The sequence below is a fragment of the Oncorhynchus gorbuscha genome, linkage group LG10 (assembly GCF_021184085.1).
Source record: "Oncorhynchus gorbuscha isolate QuinsamMale2020 ecotype Even-year linkage group LG10, OgorEven_v1.0, whole genome shotgun sequence".
Lineage (NCBI taxonomy): Eukaryota > Metazoa > Chordata > Actinopteri > Salmoniformes > Salmonidae > Oncorhynchus > Oncorhynchus gorbuscha.
Genome location: NC_060182.1, coordinates 485060 through 498405, shown reverse-complemented (window position 1 = coordinate 498405; position 13346 = coordinate 485060). Strand labels below are relative to the sequence as shown.

At 48.8% G+C, this 13346-nt stretch overlaps 1 protein-coding gene across 1 annotated transcript in view; it reads right to left on the bottom strand.

The window, feature by feature from the left end:
• The window catches only part of flna (filamin A, alpha (actin binding protein 280)), a 76801-nt gene that overhangs the window by 22487 nt on the left and 40968 nt on the right, over positions 1-13346 (bottom strand). Inside the window, exons 16-24 of the mRNA XM_046364683.1 lie at positions 7241-7384; positions 7033-7156; positions 5717-5877; positions 4659-4749; positions 4142-4429; positions 2529-2641; positions 2228-2377; positions 1755-2073; positions 1003-1176 (exon numbers count right to left, since the gene is read on the bottom strand). Of these exons, the coding sequence (XP_046220639.1) occupies positions 1003-1176; positions 1755-2073; positions 2228-2377; positions 2529-2641; positions 4142-4429; positions 4659-4749; positions 5717-5877; positions 7033-7156; positions 7241-7384 (1564 nt within the window). The remainder of the gene's footprint in view (positions 1-1002; positions 1177-1754; positions 2074-2227; positions 2378-2528; positions 2642-4141; positions 4430-4658; positions 4750-5716; positions 5878-7032; positions 7157-7240; positions 7385-13346) is intronic.

The following is a 13346-nucleotide window of genomic DNA, read 5'->3' as shown; positions in this document are numbered from 1 at the left end:
ATCATATAGATCACCTCTACAGGGGGGACCTGGACATTAAACAGAGTTATCATATAGATCACCTCTACAGGGGGGACCTGGACATTAAACAGAGTTATCATATAGATCACCTCTACAGGGGGGACCTGGACATTAAACAGAGTTATCATATAGATCACCTCTACAGGGGGGACCTGGACATTAAACAGAGTTATCATATAGATCACCTCTACAGGGGGGACCTGGACATTAAACAGAGTTATCATATAGATCACCTCTACAGGGGGGACCTGGACATTAAACAGAGTTATCATATAGATCACCTCTACAGGGGGGACCTGGACATTAAACAGAGTTATCATATAGATCACCTCTACAGGGGGGACCTGGACATTAAACAGAGTTATCATATAGATCACCTCTACAGGGGGGACCTGGACATTAAACAGAGTTATCATATAGATCACCTCTACAGGGGGGACCTGGACATTAAACATACACTACCGTTCAAAAGCTAATTTTTTGTCCATTAAAACATCAAATAGATCAAAAATACAGTGTAGACATTGTTAATGTTGTAAATTACTATTGTAGCTGGAAACGTCTGTTTAATGGAATATCTACATAGGCGTACAGAGGCCCATTATCAGCAACCATCACTCCTGTGTTCCAATGGCACTTTGTGTTAGCCTTTTTAAAATGATAAACTTGGATTAGCTAACTGATCATTAGAAAACCCTTTTGCAATTATGTTAGCACAGCTGAAAACTGTCATTCTGATTAAAGAAGCAATAAAACTGGCCTTTAGACAAGTTGAGTATCTTGAGCATCAGCATTTGTGCGTTCGCTTACAAGCTCAAAATGGCCAAAAACAAAGAATTTCTCGTCAGTCTATTCTTGTTAGTAGTGTACATGATCACTCATTCTGGACAACACACGTCATGGTGTCTGGATACAGAGTGTGGACAGATTGTATACATCATGCTCACTACACTTAATGGCAAGCAGATGGCACTAACTCACCCTCTTCGTAGGGAGTGTACTCTACGTTGTAGGTGCCATCCCGGCGGTCGGTGATGACGGCGTCGGTAACGGATCCAGATGGGTTCTGGATCACTGTCTTGATGTGGTTCCCTCCCGTCTGGTTCAGAGCTCTGGCGTCTACCGTGAAGTCTGTGGTCGCCTCGCGGAACACGCCTAGAACACAGAACATTAAGAAATCTATAAACATAGGCTAACACAGAACATGCCTAGAACACACCTAGAAAGGTTATATCAAATTAAAACTATTCATGAAACAATTTAGTAAACAGATAATAAACAAACCCATTTGAAAAACTAAAACTATCTTTGAATCCAAAACTCACTAAAATAAAATCACCATCATGAATTGTGTTTAGTTTTCTCCTTAACTTTTGTCAAAAATCTAATGGCCAATGCTTTTCTTTACGGGGTTTTCAAGCTTCTAAATCTGGCAGGTAAATGCTGCCAGAAGACCGATGTTTCAACCCGGCCTAGCTTGAGCATCTATCACTAGCCAACAGGGAAGAAACCCACTAGGAAGCTAGCCTAGCCAAAGGACAACATACTTTGTCCCTAACTCTAAAACCTATTTTTTAATGAAAGAAATGTTTGTATGTTTTTATTTATTTTTTAAATCGGGTCTGAAAATAAACTAAACTTCAAAATAGAAAAACCGAATAGAAATAAAAAAGTAAATAAAAACACTACAACAACCTTGATGCCTAGATCACACAGCAAGAACGAACTCTGACCTTTGCCCTCCACTCCCGGTCCGAACACACGGATTCCACTGGCATCGACGGCCGGCTCCACTGTGAGGCGGGCGGGGAAGTTGGGTACATCCTGTCCCCCGTAGCGGATGGTGAGGGTGTAGGAGCCAGGGTACAGTGGGATGTAGGTGATGGTGTAGGTTCCGTCTCCATTATCCTGGATGTGGACCTCTGCCTCTGTCCCGCTGTCACTGATGATCTCTATGGTCAGCTCAGCTGGACCCGCGTTGGTACAGTCCACCACAAACTCCCCAGTCTCTCCCACCTTGGCACGCTCCAACCCTGGGCCAGAACACTTCACCTGACAGGGGGGGCACAGGAAGTATTTAATTGTACTGTGAACACTATGCTGTATTCTGTGCATATGACAAATAAACTTTGATTTGTTTAGAGTTTATAATAAAGGTCTAGTCAAATATCAAGTCATTTGAACTACGGTTAGAGGCCATGTTTACCTTGGTGGCATCAGTGGGGGGGTAGGCGGTGGGTTTGAAAGGGGATCCTGGGATGGGAGCGCTGTCATAGGTCAGCTCCACCTGGTATGGCCCCGCCTCTCGAGGGATAAACTTCACCTGACTGGTCTCTGGTTTAAGCCCCGGTTCCACCTGAATAATTATATTAGCATTAAATACAATAATGAGGACACTTACTTGTATAGTACATTTTGTAAATGGTTTGAGCCCAAAGTGTTGAACAATGAACATAGAATTAGGATAAATAACAGTTGAAACGGCGCAAAGCAATCAAGCTCAGTACCTTGCAGGTGACAGGTTTCCCAGAGGGCCCTGTAACCTTAGCTCCCACCTTCCCCTGGCCTCCTGCTCCCTTGGACTTCACGGTCACTTCCTGGTCCTTACCCACTGTTATCTCTACAGAGCGAGACAGATACAGGAAGAGAGGATGCTTAGACACTACTACACTTGAACTCTCACTAAGTAGCTCAAAATTCTAATGGCGTAGAGGCCCATTATCAGCAACCATCACTCCTGTGTTCCAATGGCACGTTGTGTTAGCTAATCCAAGTTGATCATTTTAAAAGGCTAATTGATCATTAGAAAACTCCTTTTCAATTATGTTAGCACAGCTGAAAACTGTTATTCTGATTAAAGAAGCAATTAAAAACTGGCCTTCTTTAGACTAGAGTATCTGGACCATCAGCATTTGTGGGTTCGATTACAGGCTCAAAATAGCCAGAAACAAATACCTTTCTTTCTGAAACTCGTCAGTCAGTATTCTTATGAGAAATAAAGGCTACTCCATGCGAGAAATTGCCAATAAACTGAAGATCTCGTACAACGCTGTGTACTACTCCCTTCACAGAACAGAGCAAACTGGCCCTAACCAGAATATAAATAACGGGAGACCCTGGTGCACAACTGAGCAAGAGGACAATTATGTTAGAGTGTCTAGTTTGAGAAACAGACGCCTCACAAGTCCTCAACTGGCAGCTTCATTAAATAGACTGACGAGTTTCAGAAGAAAGTGATATAGAAAATGGCCAGAAACAAAACTATCTATACTACAGCACCATCTACACACTACAGATCCTACAGCACCATCTACACACTACAGATCCTACAGCACCATCTACACACTACAGATCCTACAGCACCATCTACACACTACAGATCCTACATCACACCATCTACACACTACAGATCCTACATCACCCCATCTACACACTACAGATCCTACATCACCATCTACACACTACAGATCCTACATCACACCATAGATCCTACATCACCATCTACACACTACAGATCCTATATCACCATCTACACACTACAGATCCTATATCACCATCTACACACTACAGATCCTATATCACCATCTACACACTACAGATCCTATATCACCATCTACACACTACAGATCCTATATCACCATCTACACACTACAGATCCTATATCACCATCTACACACTACAGATCCTATATCACCATCTACACACTACAGATCCTATATCACCATCTACACACTACAGATCCTATATCACCATCTACACACTACAGATCCTATATCACCATCTACACACTACAGATCCTATATCACCATCTACACACTACAGATCCTATATCACCATCTACACTACAGATCCTATATCACCATCTACACACTACAGATCCTATATCACCATCTACACACTACAGATCCTATATCACCATCTACACACTACAGATCCTATATCACCATCTACACACTACAGATCCTATATCACCATCTACACACTACAGATCCTATATCACCATCTACACACTACAGATCCTATATCACCATCTACACACTACAGATCCTATATCACCATCTACACACTACAGATCCTATATCACCATCTATACTATATACTGTAGTGGTTTTGTACATACTGTCTCCCAGTCCATCAACTTGTATCTTGCTGAGGTCGAGGCTTGGAGCCACAGGGATGGAGAAGGGGCTCTTGGGAATAGAATCTCCTCCGTAGGTGACGGCCACTCCCAGAGGCCCCTGCTGGATGGGGGTGTACTTGACCGTGTGAGTGTTGTCATGGTTGTTAATGATCTCAAAGTCCTTAACAACCTCTCCTTTAACCGGGCCGGAGAACACAGCGTCCAGCTTGGCTTTACCTGCAGCCTTGGTGTTTACTGTGAAGTGGGTCGGCTTGGTCAACTCCACACCTGGAGGGAGGGGAGAGAGGCCATGGAACAGGGAAGGGTTAGTTATCTCTGGTGGATGATAAGGTGAGTACTGTACTGTACTGTGAAGTGGGTTGGCTTGGTCAACTCCACACCTGGTGGGAGGGGAGGAATCCAAGAAAGGATTCATTATTGGTATCGTGTATGTGAAGGCTGACTAACTTCCTGTCTTTCGTAGCTTTTGAGTGTTTAGCGTGTGTTCGTGTCTCACCACTGCGGTTGAGTCCAGGTCCCTCAGCCTTGACCTTGCTGGCGTCGTGTGATGGGTCAACTTTGATCCTGATGGGAGTCATGGGGATGGTCTGGAACAGAGAGGTGGTGTCACACATACTATCAAGGACGAAGTCAGCCAACATTAACAGGAGCTGGAGAACTGGAACGCAGAGAGGAAAGAGACACTCCTACCACCATGACGGGTTTGCCACACTACCCACCTGGTCAGCAAACAGCACCATGATGGTGTAACTACCAGCGCCTGGTGGGGTGTATTACCGTAAACACACTCTACCCACCTGGTCAGCAAACAGCACCATGATGGTGTAACTACCCGCGCCTGGCGGGGTGTACTACCGTAAACACACTACCCACCTGGTCAGCAAACAGCACCATGATGGTGTAACTACCAGCGCCTGGTGGGGTGTACTACCGTAAACACACTACCCACCTGGTCAGCAAACAGCACCATGGTGTAACTACCAGCGCCTGGCGGGGTGTACTACCGTAAACACACTACCCACCTGGTCAGCAAACAGCACCATGGTGTAACTACCAGCGCCTGGCGGGGTGTACTACCCACCTGGTAAACAGCACCTACCCACCTGGTCAGCAAACAGCACCATGGTGTAACTACCAGCGCCTGGTGGGGTGTACTACCGTAAACACACTACCCACCTGGTCAGCAAACAGCACCATGATGGTGTAACTACCAGCGCCTGGCGGGGTGTACTACCGTAAACACACTCTACCCACCTGGTCAGCAAACAGCACCATGATGGTGTAACTACCAGCGCCTGGCGGGGTGTACTACCGTAAACACACTACCCACCTGGTCAGCAAACAGCACCATGGTGTAACTACCAGCGCCTGGCGGGGTGTACTACCGTAAACACACTACCCACCTGGTCAGCAAACAGCACCATGGTGTAACTACCAGCGCCTGGTGGGGTGTACTACCGTAAACACACTACCCAACTGGTCAGCAAACAGCACCATGATGGTGTAACTACCAGCGCCTGGCGGGGTGTACTACCGTAAACACACTCTACCCACCTGGTCAGCAAACAGCACCATGATGGTGTAACTACCAGCGCCTGGCGGGGTGTATTTAACGGTAAACGTGTCGTTGTCGTTCCTGATGATGTCGAAGTCGATGTCTGCCTCCGCCGGTCCCACCACGCCTGGAGAGCACTTTATACCGATACTGATGTCACCTGGGGGGCACACACACAAATATCAGCTGTACAATGACATGGCAAAGATACAAGTGGGATCGCACCGGAAGACAGCGGGCCGATTTAGAGTATGCATTAAATATTTTGGGATTCAGATAATTCTGGCAATTCTCACATAGGAACTTCATTCGGAGGAATAATGTTTGACATGCTTTTTACAGCGTATTCGGAAAGTAGTCCGACCTCTTGACTTGATCCAGATTAATTCAGACCCTGTGACATGTTAACACGAGACCTCTTGGTATCATTATGTTCCATAGTGTGCTCTTACATGGAGTACATCTACATTCTGAAACACACATTCACTTCATCAACAAAAATAATCTCTCAAAAGTATCCTTTAAACTTTAGTGTGCTGTGATTGGTCAATGACCAATGTCAATTTCTGTTTAAAATGAGTCACATCGTTAAAAGTACCAGAAAGCCAACTCTGGAAATTTGACATGTTTGAAGAGTATTTTGTTCCAAACAATATCTAAAATTAGCCAAATCGAAAAGGGTACTTTTGAAATCTTCATATTAATAACGTTGAATAAACGTGACGAGATGTCAGGAAATCGACACTCTCCATCTCTGATGCCAAGAGGGTCCACAGCTGTCATCCAGACAGGGTGGCTACTTTAACAAATCTCAAATATATTTTGATTCGTTTAACACTTTTTTGGTTACTACATGACTCCACATGTGTTATTCTATAGTTTTGTCTTACTATTATTAAACAATGTAGAAAACAGTAACAAAATTAAGAAAAACACTTGAATGAGTAGGTGACTGGTCCTGTATGTGTTTCTTTTGTCCAGGTGGGAGAGGGCAGTGTGCAATAGAGATGGCGTCATCTGTTAATCTGTTGGGGCGCTATGAGAAATGGAGCTGGTCCGATGGTGTTGATGTGAGCCATGACCAGCCTTACAAAGCATTTCATGGCTACAGACTTGAGCGCTACGGGTCGGTAGTCATTTAGACAGGTTACCTTGGCGTTCTTGGGCACAGGGACTGTTGGTATTACAGACTGGGTCAGGGAGAGGTTGAAAATGTCAGTGAAGACACTTGCCAGCTGGTCAGCACATGGTCTGAGCACTACTCCCGAGTAGTACAGGGAATCAGAATTGGGCTGGTGTAGTGTAAAGATCTTACCTTGACCTGCCTCAGCACAGTCCACAGTGAAGAATGTTGGTTCAAATGCCTTCAGCCCGGTTTTAGCCACACCAGGACCTGACACCTTCACCTTGTTAGGGTGGCAGCCTGCCCCGATAGTCATCTACACACACGAGAAAACGGTCAGGAAGAGTGTGCATGTGAAGCTGAAGTCACCATTCAGCATTTCTTCTGTATGGGTGCTCACCCTGAAAGGACTGTCCGGTATGTTGACCCCGCCCCAGGACGCCATGACGGTGTGTTTGAGGGGTTTCTTGGGGGTGTAACTGCAGGTGTACGTTCCATTTCCGTTATCCTTCACCTGAACATCTACTGGGGTTCCCTCACCATCCTAGAGAGACAGACAGAGATCCTGATATATTTCATCTACTTTTAGAATGAGAAACACTAAATCGAAAAATAATTCTAGACAAGTGATGAACAACTCTTAATTCAGAATAGAAGAAAAATAAACTAACTTTGAGTCTCAAGTTAATTAAGAAGTTCTCTAGCTAGCTACACCACAAAGACAGAGCCAGCGGACAAGCTAGTCAGAAGAAACAAGCTAGAACAAACCTAGCAAGGGGAGTTAATACAACTACATCAAACGACCAAACTGAGCGAGTCAACCAAAAAGGAGCTAGCTAGCAACAGCAGACAGAAACGGGTTGCTATGGCAACGGGGCAGAGCAGCAGAGCCCACAGGCACCATGTCCCCACTCCCCCAGCTCTGAATCTGTTCTCTACCCTAAAGATACGAGGAAAGCTTTTAAACAGAAACTACTAAAGGGGAGGCCAGAAACCCTTTTCGCAGCCCTCTACAAAAACAGTGACGTGAGTAATCTCATCTTCTTCACTGACCAGCCAAATGCCTGGCACTCAGTCTGCTCTCACTACCCTCCCACAAGACAAACTCCACCAGCACCACCCTCACTCCCACTATCCCCACCCAAAAAGGCACATCCAGCACCTCTTCCCACCATAGTGGAGGACACGCGCCCCAGAAGGAGAGCGAATTCTCAGTGCAGAGCAGGCTCAGGCCCTCCTCACCACCATGGCTGCCATGAGGGATGAGTTCACCAGACTGGAGGGGGAGGTGGTCCTGCTGAGGGGGAGCGTGAGCAAACAGCAACCAGACAACCACACCTTAGAGGAGCTCCTTACCAAGGTGAGGACAGAGCAAACAGCAACCAGACAACCACACCTTAGAGGAGCTCCTAACCAAGGTGAGGACAGAGCAAACAGCAACCAGACAACCACACCTTAGAGGAGCTCCTAACCAAGGTGAGGACAGAGCAAACAGCAACCAGACCTTAGAGGAGCTCCTAACCAAGGTGAGGACAGAGCAAACAGCAACCAGACAACCACACCTTAGAGGAGCTCCTAACCAAGGTGAGGACAGAGCAAACAGCAACCAGACAACCACACCTTAGAGGAGCTCCTAACCAAGGTGAGGACAGAGCAAACAGCAACCAGACCTTAGAGGAGCTCCTTACCAAGGTGAGGACAGAGCAAACATCAACCAGACAACCACACCTTAGAGGAGCTCCTAACCAAGGTGAGGACAGAGCAGGACAGCAACCAGACAACCACACCTTAGAGGAGCTCCTAACCAAGGTGAGGACAGAGCAGGACAGCAACCAGACAACCACACCTTAGAGGAGCTCCTAACCAAGGTGAGGACAGAGCAGGACAGCAACCAGACAACCACACCTTAGAGGAGCTCCTAACCAAGGTGAGGACAGAGCAGGACAGCAACCAGACAACCACACCTTAGAGGAGCTCCTAACCAAGGTGAGGACAGAGCAGGACAGCAACCAGACAACCACACCTTAGAGGAGCTCCTAACCAAGGTGAGGACAGAGCAGGACAGCAACCAGACAACCACACCTTAGAGGAGATCTCCAAAAAGACAGGTGAGGACAAAAGCAGGGACAGCATCTCCAGACAACCACAGGTGAGAGATCTCCTAAAAGAAGGTGAGGACAGAGACAGGACAGAACAGACAACGGACACACTAAGAGGAGCTCCAGGAACCAAGGTGAGGACAGGCTGCACAGATCACCAGATCTGACCACACTACGAGGAGCTACAGGAGAGACAGGACAGAGGACAGGCAGGACAGAGGACAGGCCAGGACAGGACACAGGCTGCAGCTAGAGGATCTGACCACACCAGAGGAGCTGCAGGAGAGAAACAGGACAGAGGACAGGCTGCAGCTAGATCAACGATCTGACCACACTAAGAGGAGCTACAGGGAGAGGACAGAGCAGGCTGCAACTAGATCAACACATCTGACCACAGAGCGAGCTGAGCTCCAAAAAGACAGGACAGAGGACAGGCTACAGGACAGGAAGAGGACAGGCTGCAGCTAGATCTCCGATCTGACCAAAGACAGAGCTGCAGGAGAGAAACAGGACAGAGGACAGGCTGCAGAGATCTCGATCTGACCACAGACAGGAGCTGCAGGAGAGAAACAGGACAGAGGACAGGCTGCAGCTAGATCTCCACAATCTGACCACACTGACAAGGAGCTACAAAAGACAGGACAGAGGACAGGCTGCAGCTCGATCAACGATCGGACCACACTAAGAGGAGCTACAGGAGAGACAGGACAGAGGACAGGCTGCAGCTAGATCACCACGATCTGACCACACTACGAGGAGCTACAGGAGAGAAACAGGACAGAGGACAGGCTGCAGCTAGATCACCACGATCTGACCACACTAAGAGGAGCTACAGGAGAGACAGGACAGAGGACAGGCTGCAGCTAGATCACCACGATCTGACCACACTACGAGGAGCTACAGGAGAGACAGGACAGAGGACAGGCTGCAGGAGAGAAACAGGACAGAGGACAGGCTGCAGGAGAGAGACAGGACAGGCTGCAGCTAGATCACCACGATCTGACCACACTACGAGAAGAGCTGCAGGAGAGAAACAGGACAGAGGACAGGCTGCAGGAGAGAAACAGGACAGAGGACAGGCTGCAGGAGAGAAACAGGACAGGCTGCAGCTAGATCACCACGATCTGACCACACTAAGAGGAGCTACAGGAGAGACAGGACAGAGGACAGGCTGCAACCAGATCACCACGATCTGACCACACTACGAGGAGCTACAGGAGAGACAGGACAGAGGACAGGCTACAGGACAGGACAGAGGACAGGCTGCAGCTAGATCACCACGATCTGACCACACTACGAGAGGAGCTGCAGGAGAGAAACAGGACAGAGGACAGGCTGCAGCTAGATCACCACAATCTGACCACACTACAGAGGAGCTACAGGAGAGAAACAGGACAGAGGACAGGCTGCAGCTCGATCACCACGATCTGACCACACTACAAGGAGCTGCAGGAGAGAAACAGGACAGAGGACAGGCTGCAGGACATCTGACCACAGGACAGGCTGCAGGAGAGAAACAGGACAGAGGACAGGCTGCAGCTCGATCACCACGATCTGACCACACTACAAGGAGCTGCAGGAGAGAAACAGGACAGAGGACAGGCTGCAGCTAGATCACCACGATCTGACCACACTACAAGAAGAGCTGCAGGAGAGAAACAAGACAGAGGACAGGCTGCAGGAGAGAAACAGGACAGGCTGCAGCTAGATCACCACGATCTGACCACACTACGAGAAGAGCTGCAGGAGAGAAACAGGACAGAGGACAGGCTGCAGGAGAGAAGGCTGCAGGAGAGAAACAGGACAGGCTGCAGGAGAGAAACAGGACAGGCTGCAGGAGAGAAACAGGACAGGCTGCAGCTAGATCACCACGATCTGGCCACACTACAAGAGGAGAGACAGGACAGAGGACAGGCTGCAGGAGAGAAACAGGACAGGCTGCAGCTAGATCACCACGATCTGACCACACTACGAGAGGAGCTGCAGGAGAGAAACAGGACAGAGGACAGGCTGCAGCTAGATCACCACGATCTGACCACACTACGAGAAGAGCTGCAGGAGAGAAACAGGACAGAGGACAGGCTGCAGGAGAGAAACAGGACAGAGGACAGGCTGCAGGAGAGAAACAGGACAGGCTGCAGCTAGATCACCACGATCTGACCACACTACGAGAAGAGCTGCAGGAGAGAAACAGGACAGAGGACAGGCTGCAGGAGAGAAACAGGACAGAGGACAGGCTGCAGAGGACAGGCTGCAGCTAGATCACCACGATCTGACCACACTACGAGAGGAGCTGACAGGACAGAGGACAGGACAGGACAGGACAGAGGACAGGCTGCAGCTAGATCACCACGATCTGACCACACTACAGAGGAGCTGCAGGAGAGAAACAGGACAGAGGACAGGCTGCAGCTAGATCACCACAATCTGACCACACTACAAGGAGCTACAGGAGAGAAACAGGACAGAGGACAGGCTGCAGCTCGATCACCACGATCTGACCACACTACAAGGAGCTACAGGAGAGAAACAGGACAGAGGACAGGCTGCAGGAGAGAAACAGGACAGAGGACAGGCTGCAGGAGAGAAACAGGACAGGCTGCAGCTAGATCACCACGATCTGACCACACTACGAGAGGAGCTGCAGGAGAGAAACAGAACAGAGGACAGGCTGCAGGAGAGAAACAGGACAGGCTGCAGGAGAGAAACAGGACAGGCTGCAGGAGAGAAACAGGACAGGCTGCAGCTAGATCACCACGATCTGACCACACTACGAGAGGAGCTGCAGGAGAGAAACAGGACAGGCTGCAGGAGAGAAACAGGACAGGCTGCAGCAGATCTGACGAGAGGAGCTGCAGGAGAGAAACAGGACAGGCTGCAGCTAGATCACCACGATCTGACCACACTACGAGAGGAGCTGCAGGAGAGAAACAGGACAGGCTGCAGGAGAGAAACAGGACAGGCTGCAGCTAGATCACCACGATCTGACCACACTACGAGAGGAGCTGCAGGAGAGAAACAGGACAGGCTGCAGCTAGATCACCACGATCTGACCACACTACGAGAGGAGCTGCAGGAGAGAAACAGGACAGAGGACAGGCTGCAGGAGAGAAACAGGACAGGCTGCAGGAGAGAAACAGGACAGGCTGCAGGAGAGAAACAGGACAGGCTGCAGCTAGATCACCACGATCTGGCCACACTACAAGAGGAGAGACAGGACAGAGGACAGGCTGCAGGAGAGAAACAGGACAGGCTGCAGGAGAGATCTGAGGACAGAGAGAGGAGCTGCAGGAGAGAAACAGGACAGAGGACAGGCTGCAGCTAGATCACCACGATCTGACCACACTACGAGAAGAGCTGCAGGAGAGAAACAGGACAGAGGACAGGCTGCAGGAGAGAAACAGGACAGAGGACAGGCTGCAGGAGAGAAACAGGACAGAGGACAGGCTGCAGGAGAGAAACAGGACAGAGGACAGGCTGCAGCTAGATCACCATGATCTGGACTCTCTATGACCATGTTCACCTGTACAGGGAGACAGTCCCCATTCTTGCCAAGACTCTCAAGGACGTCACTTTACACCGCAGCCCGAACTCTCCACCCCAGACCAGCACCCTGGACACCCCCCCCCCAGCAGAGCTGCTGAGACAACACCCCTGGCCAGCACCCTGGACCCCCCCCCCAGCCACGACCACAATGCCCACCACAGCTAGTGCAGCACAGACCACCCCAGCCCAGCTTCAGACCCACCCAGACGAGGCCTACCAGCCCCCTGCCCCCCACCGCAGACCCACAGCCCAGCAGACAGAGATACGCACAGGCTGTGAGGGGAGCAACTGGCCCAGCCTCCACCAACAAAATGAGTGACAGTAAACAAATGCTGAGTCTACTATGCTCACATGTGATAGGCCGAGGGTCATGGATGCTCACATGTGATAGGCCGAGGGGCATGGTAAGATGAGCACAAGAACTCCACCATCCTCACACTACACCCACCCAAGTAGCATGACACAAATGATATCTTAAATTATAAACAAATCACATTTGCATAAGAAGAGTTTACATTAATTGAAAAACCCTATTTTAATAGTGCTTGTTGGATTGTGAGTGTTTCTCATTTTGAAGGTAAAGAAAAACAGTTCTGAAATCTTTTTACGTTGCATGTTGGAATTTACAAGGGTTGAAGTCCTCTGCTTTTGGGCTAAGGAGCAGAAACCCAGACTTCCTGAAAGACATTGAGGATGTTGATATTGTAGTACTACAGGAAACATGGTGCAGAGGTGATGTTTCCACTGGCTGTCCACTAGGTTATAGAGAGGTAATCATACCATCCACTGGCTGTCCACTAGGTTATAGGGAGATAATCATACCATCCACCTAATTAAAATGAATCAGACAGGGCAGAGACT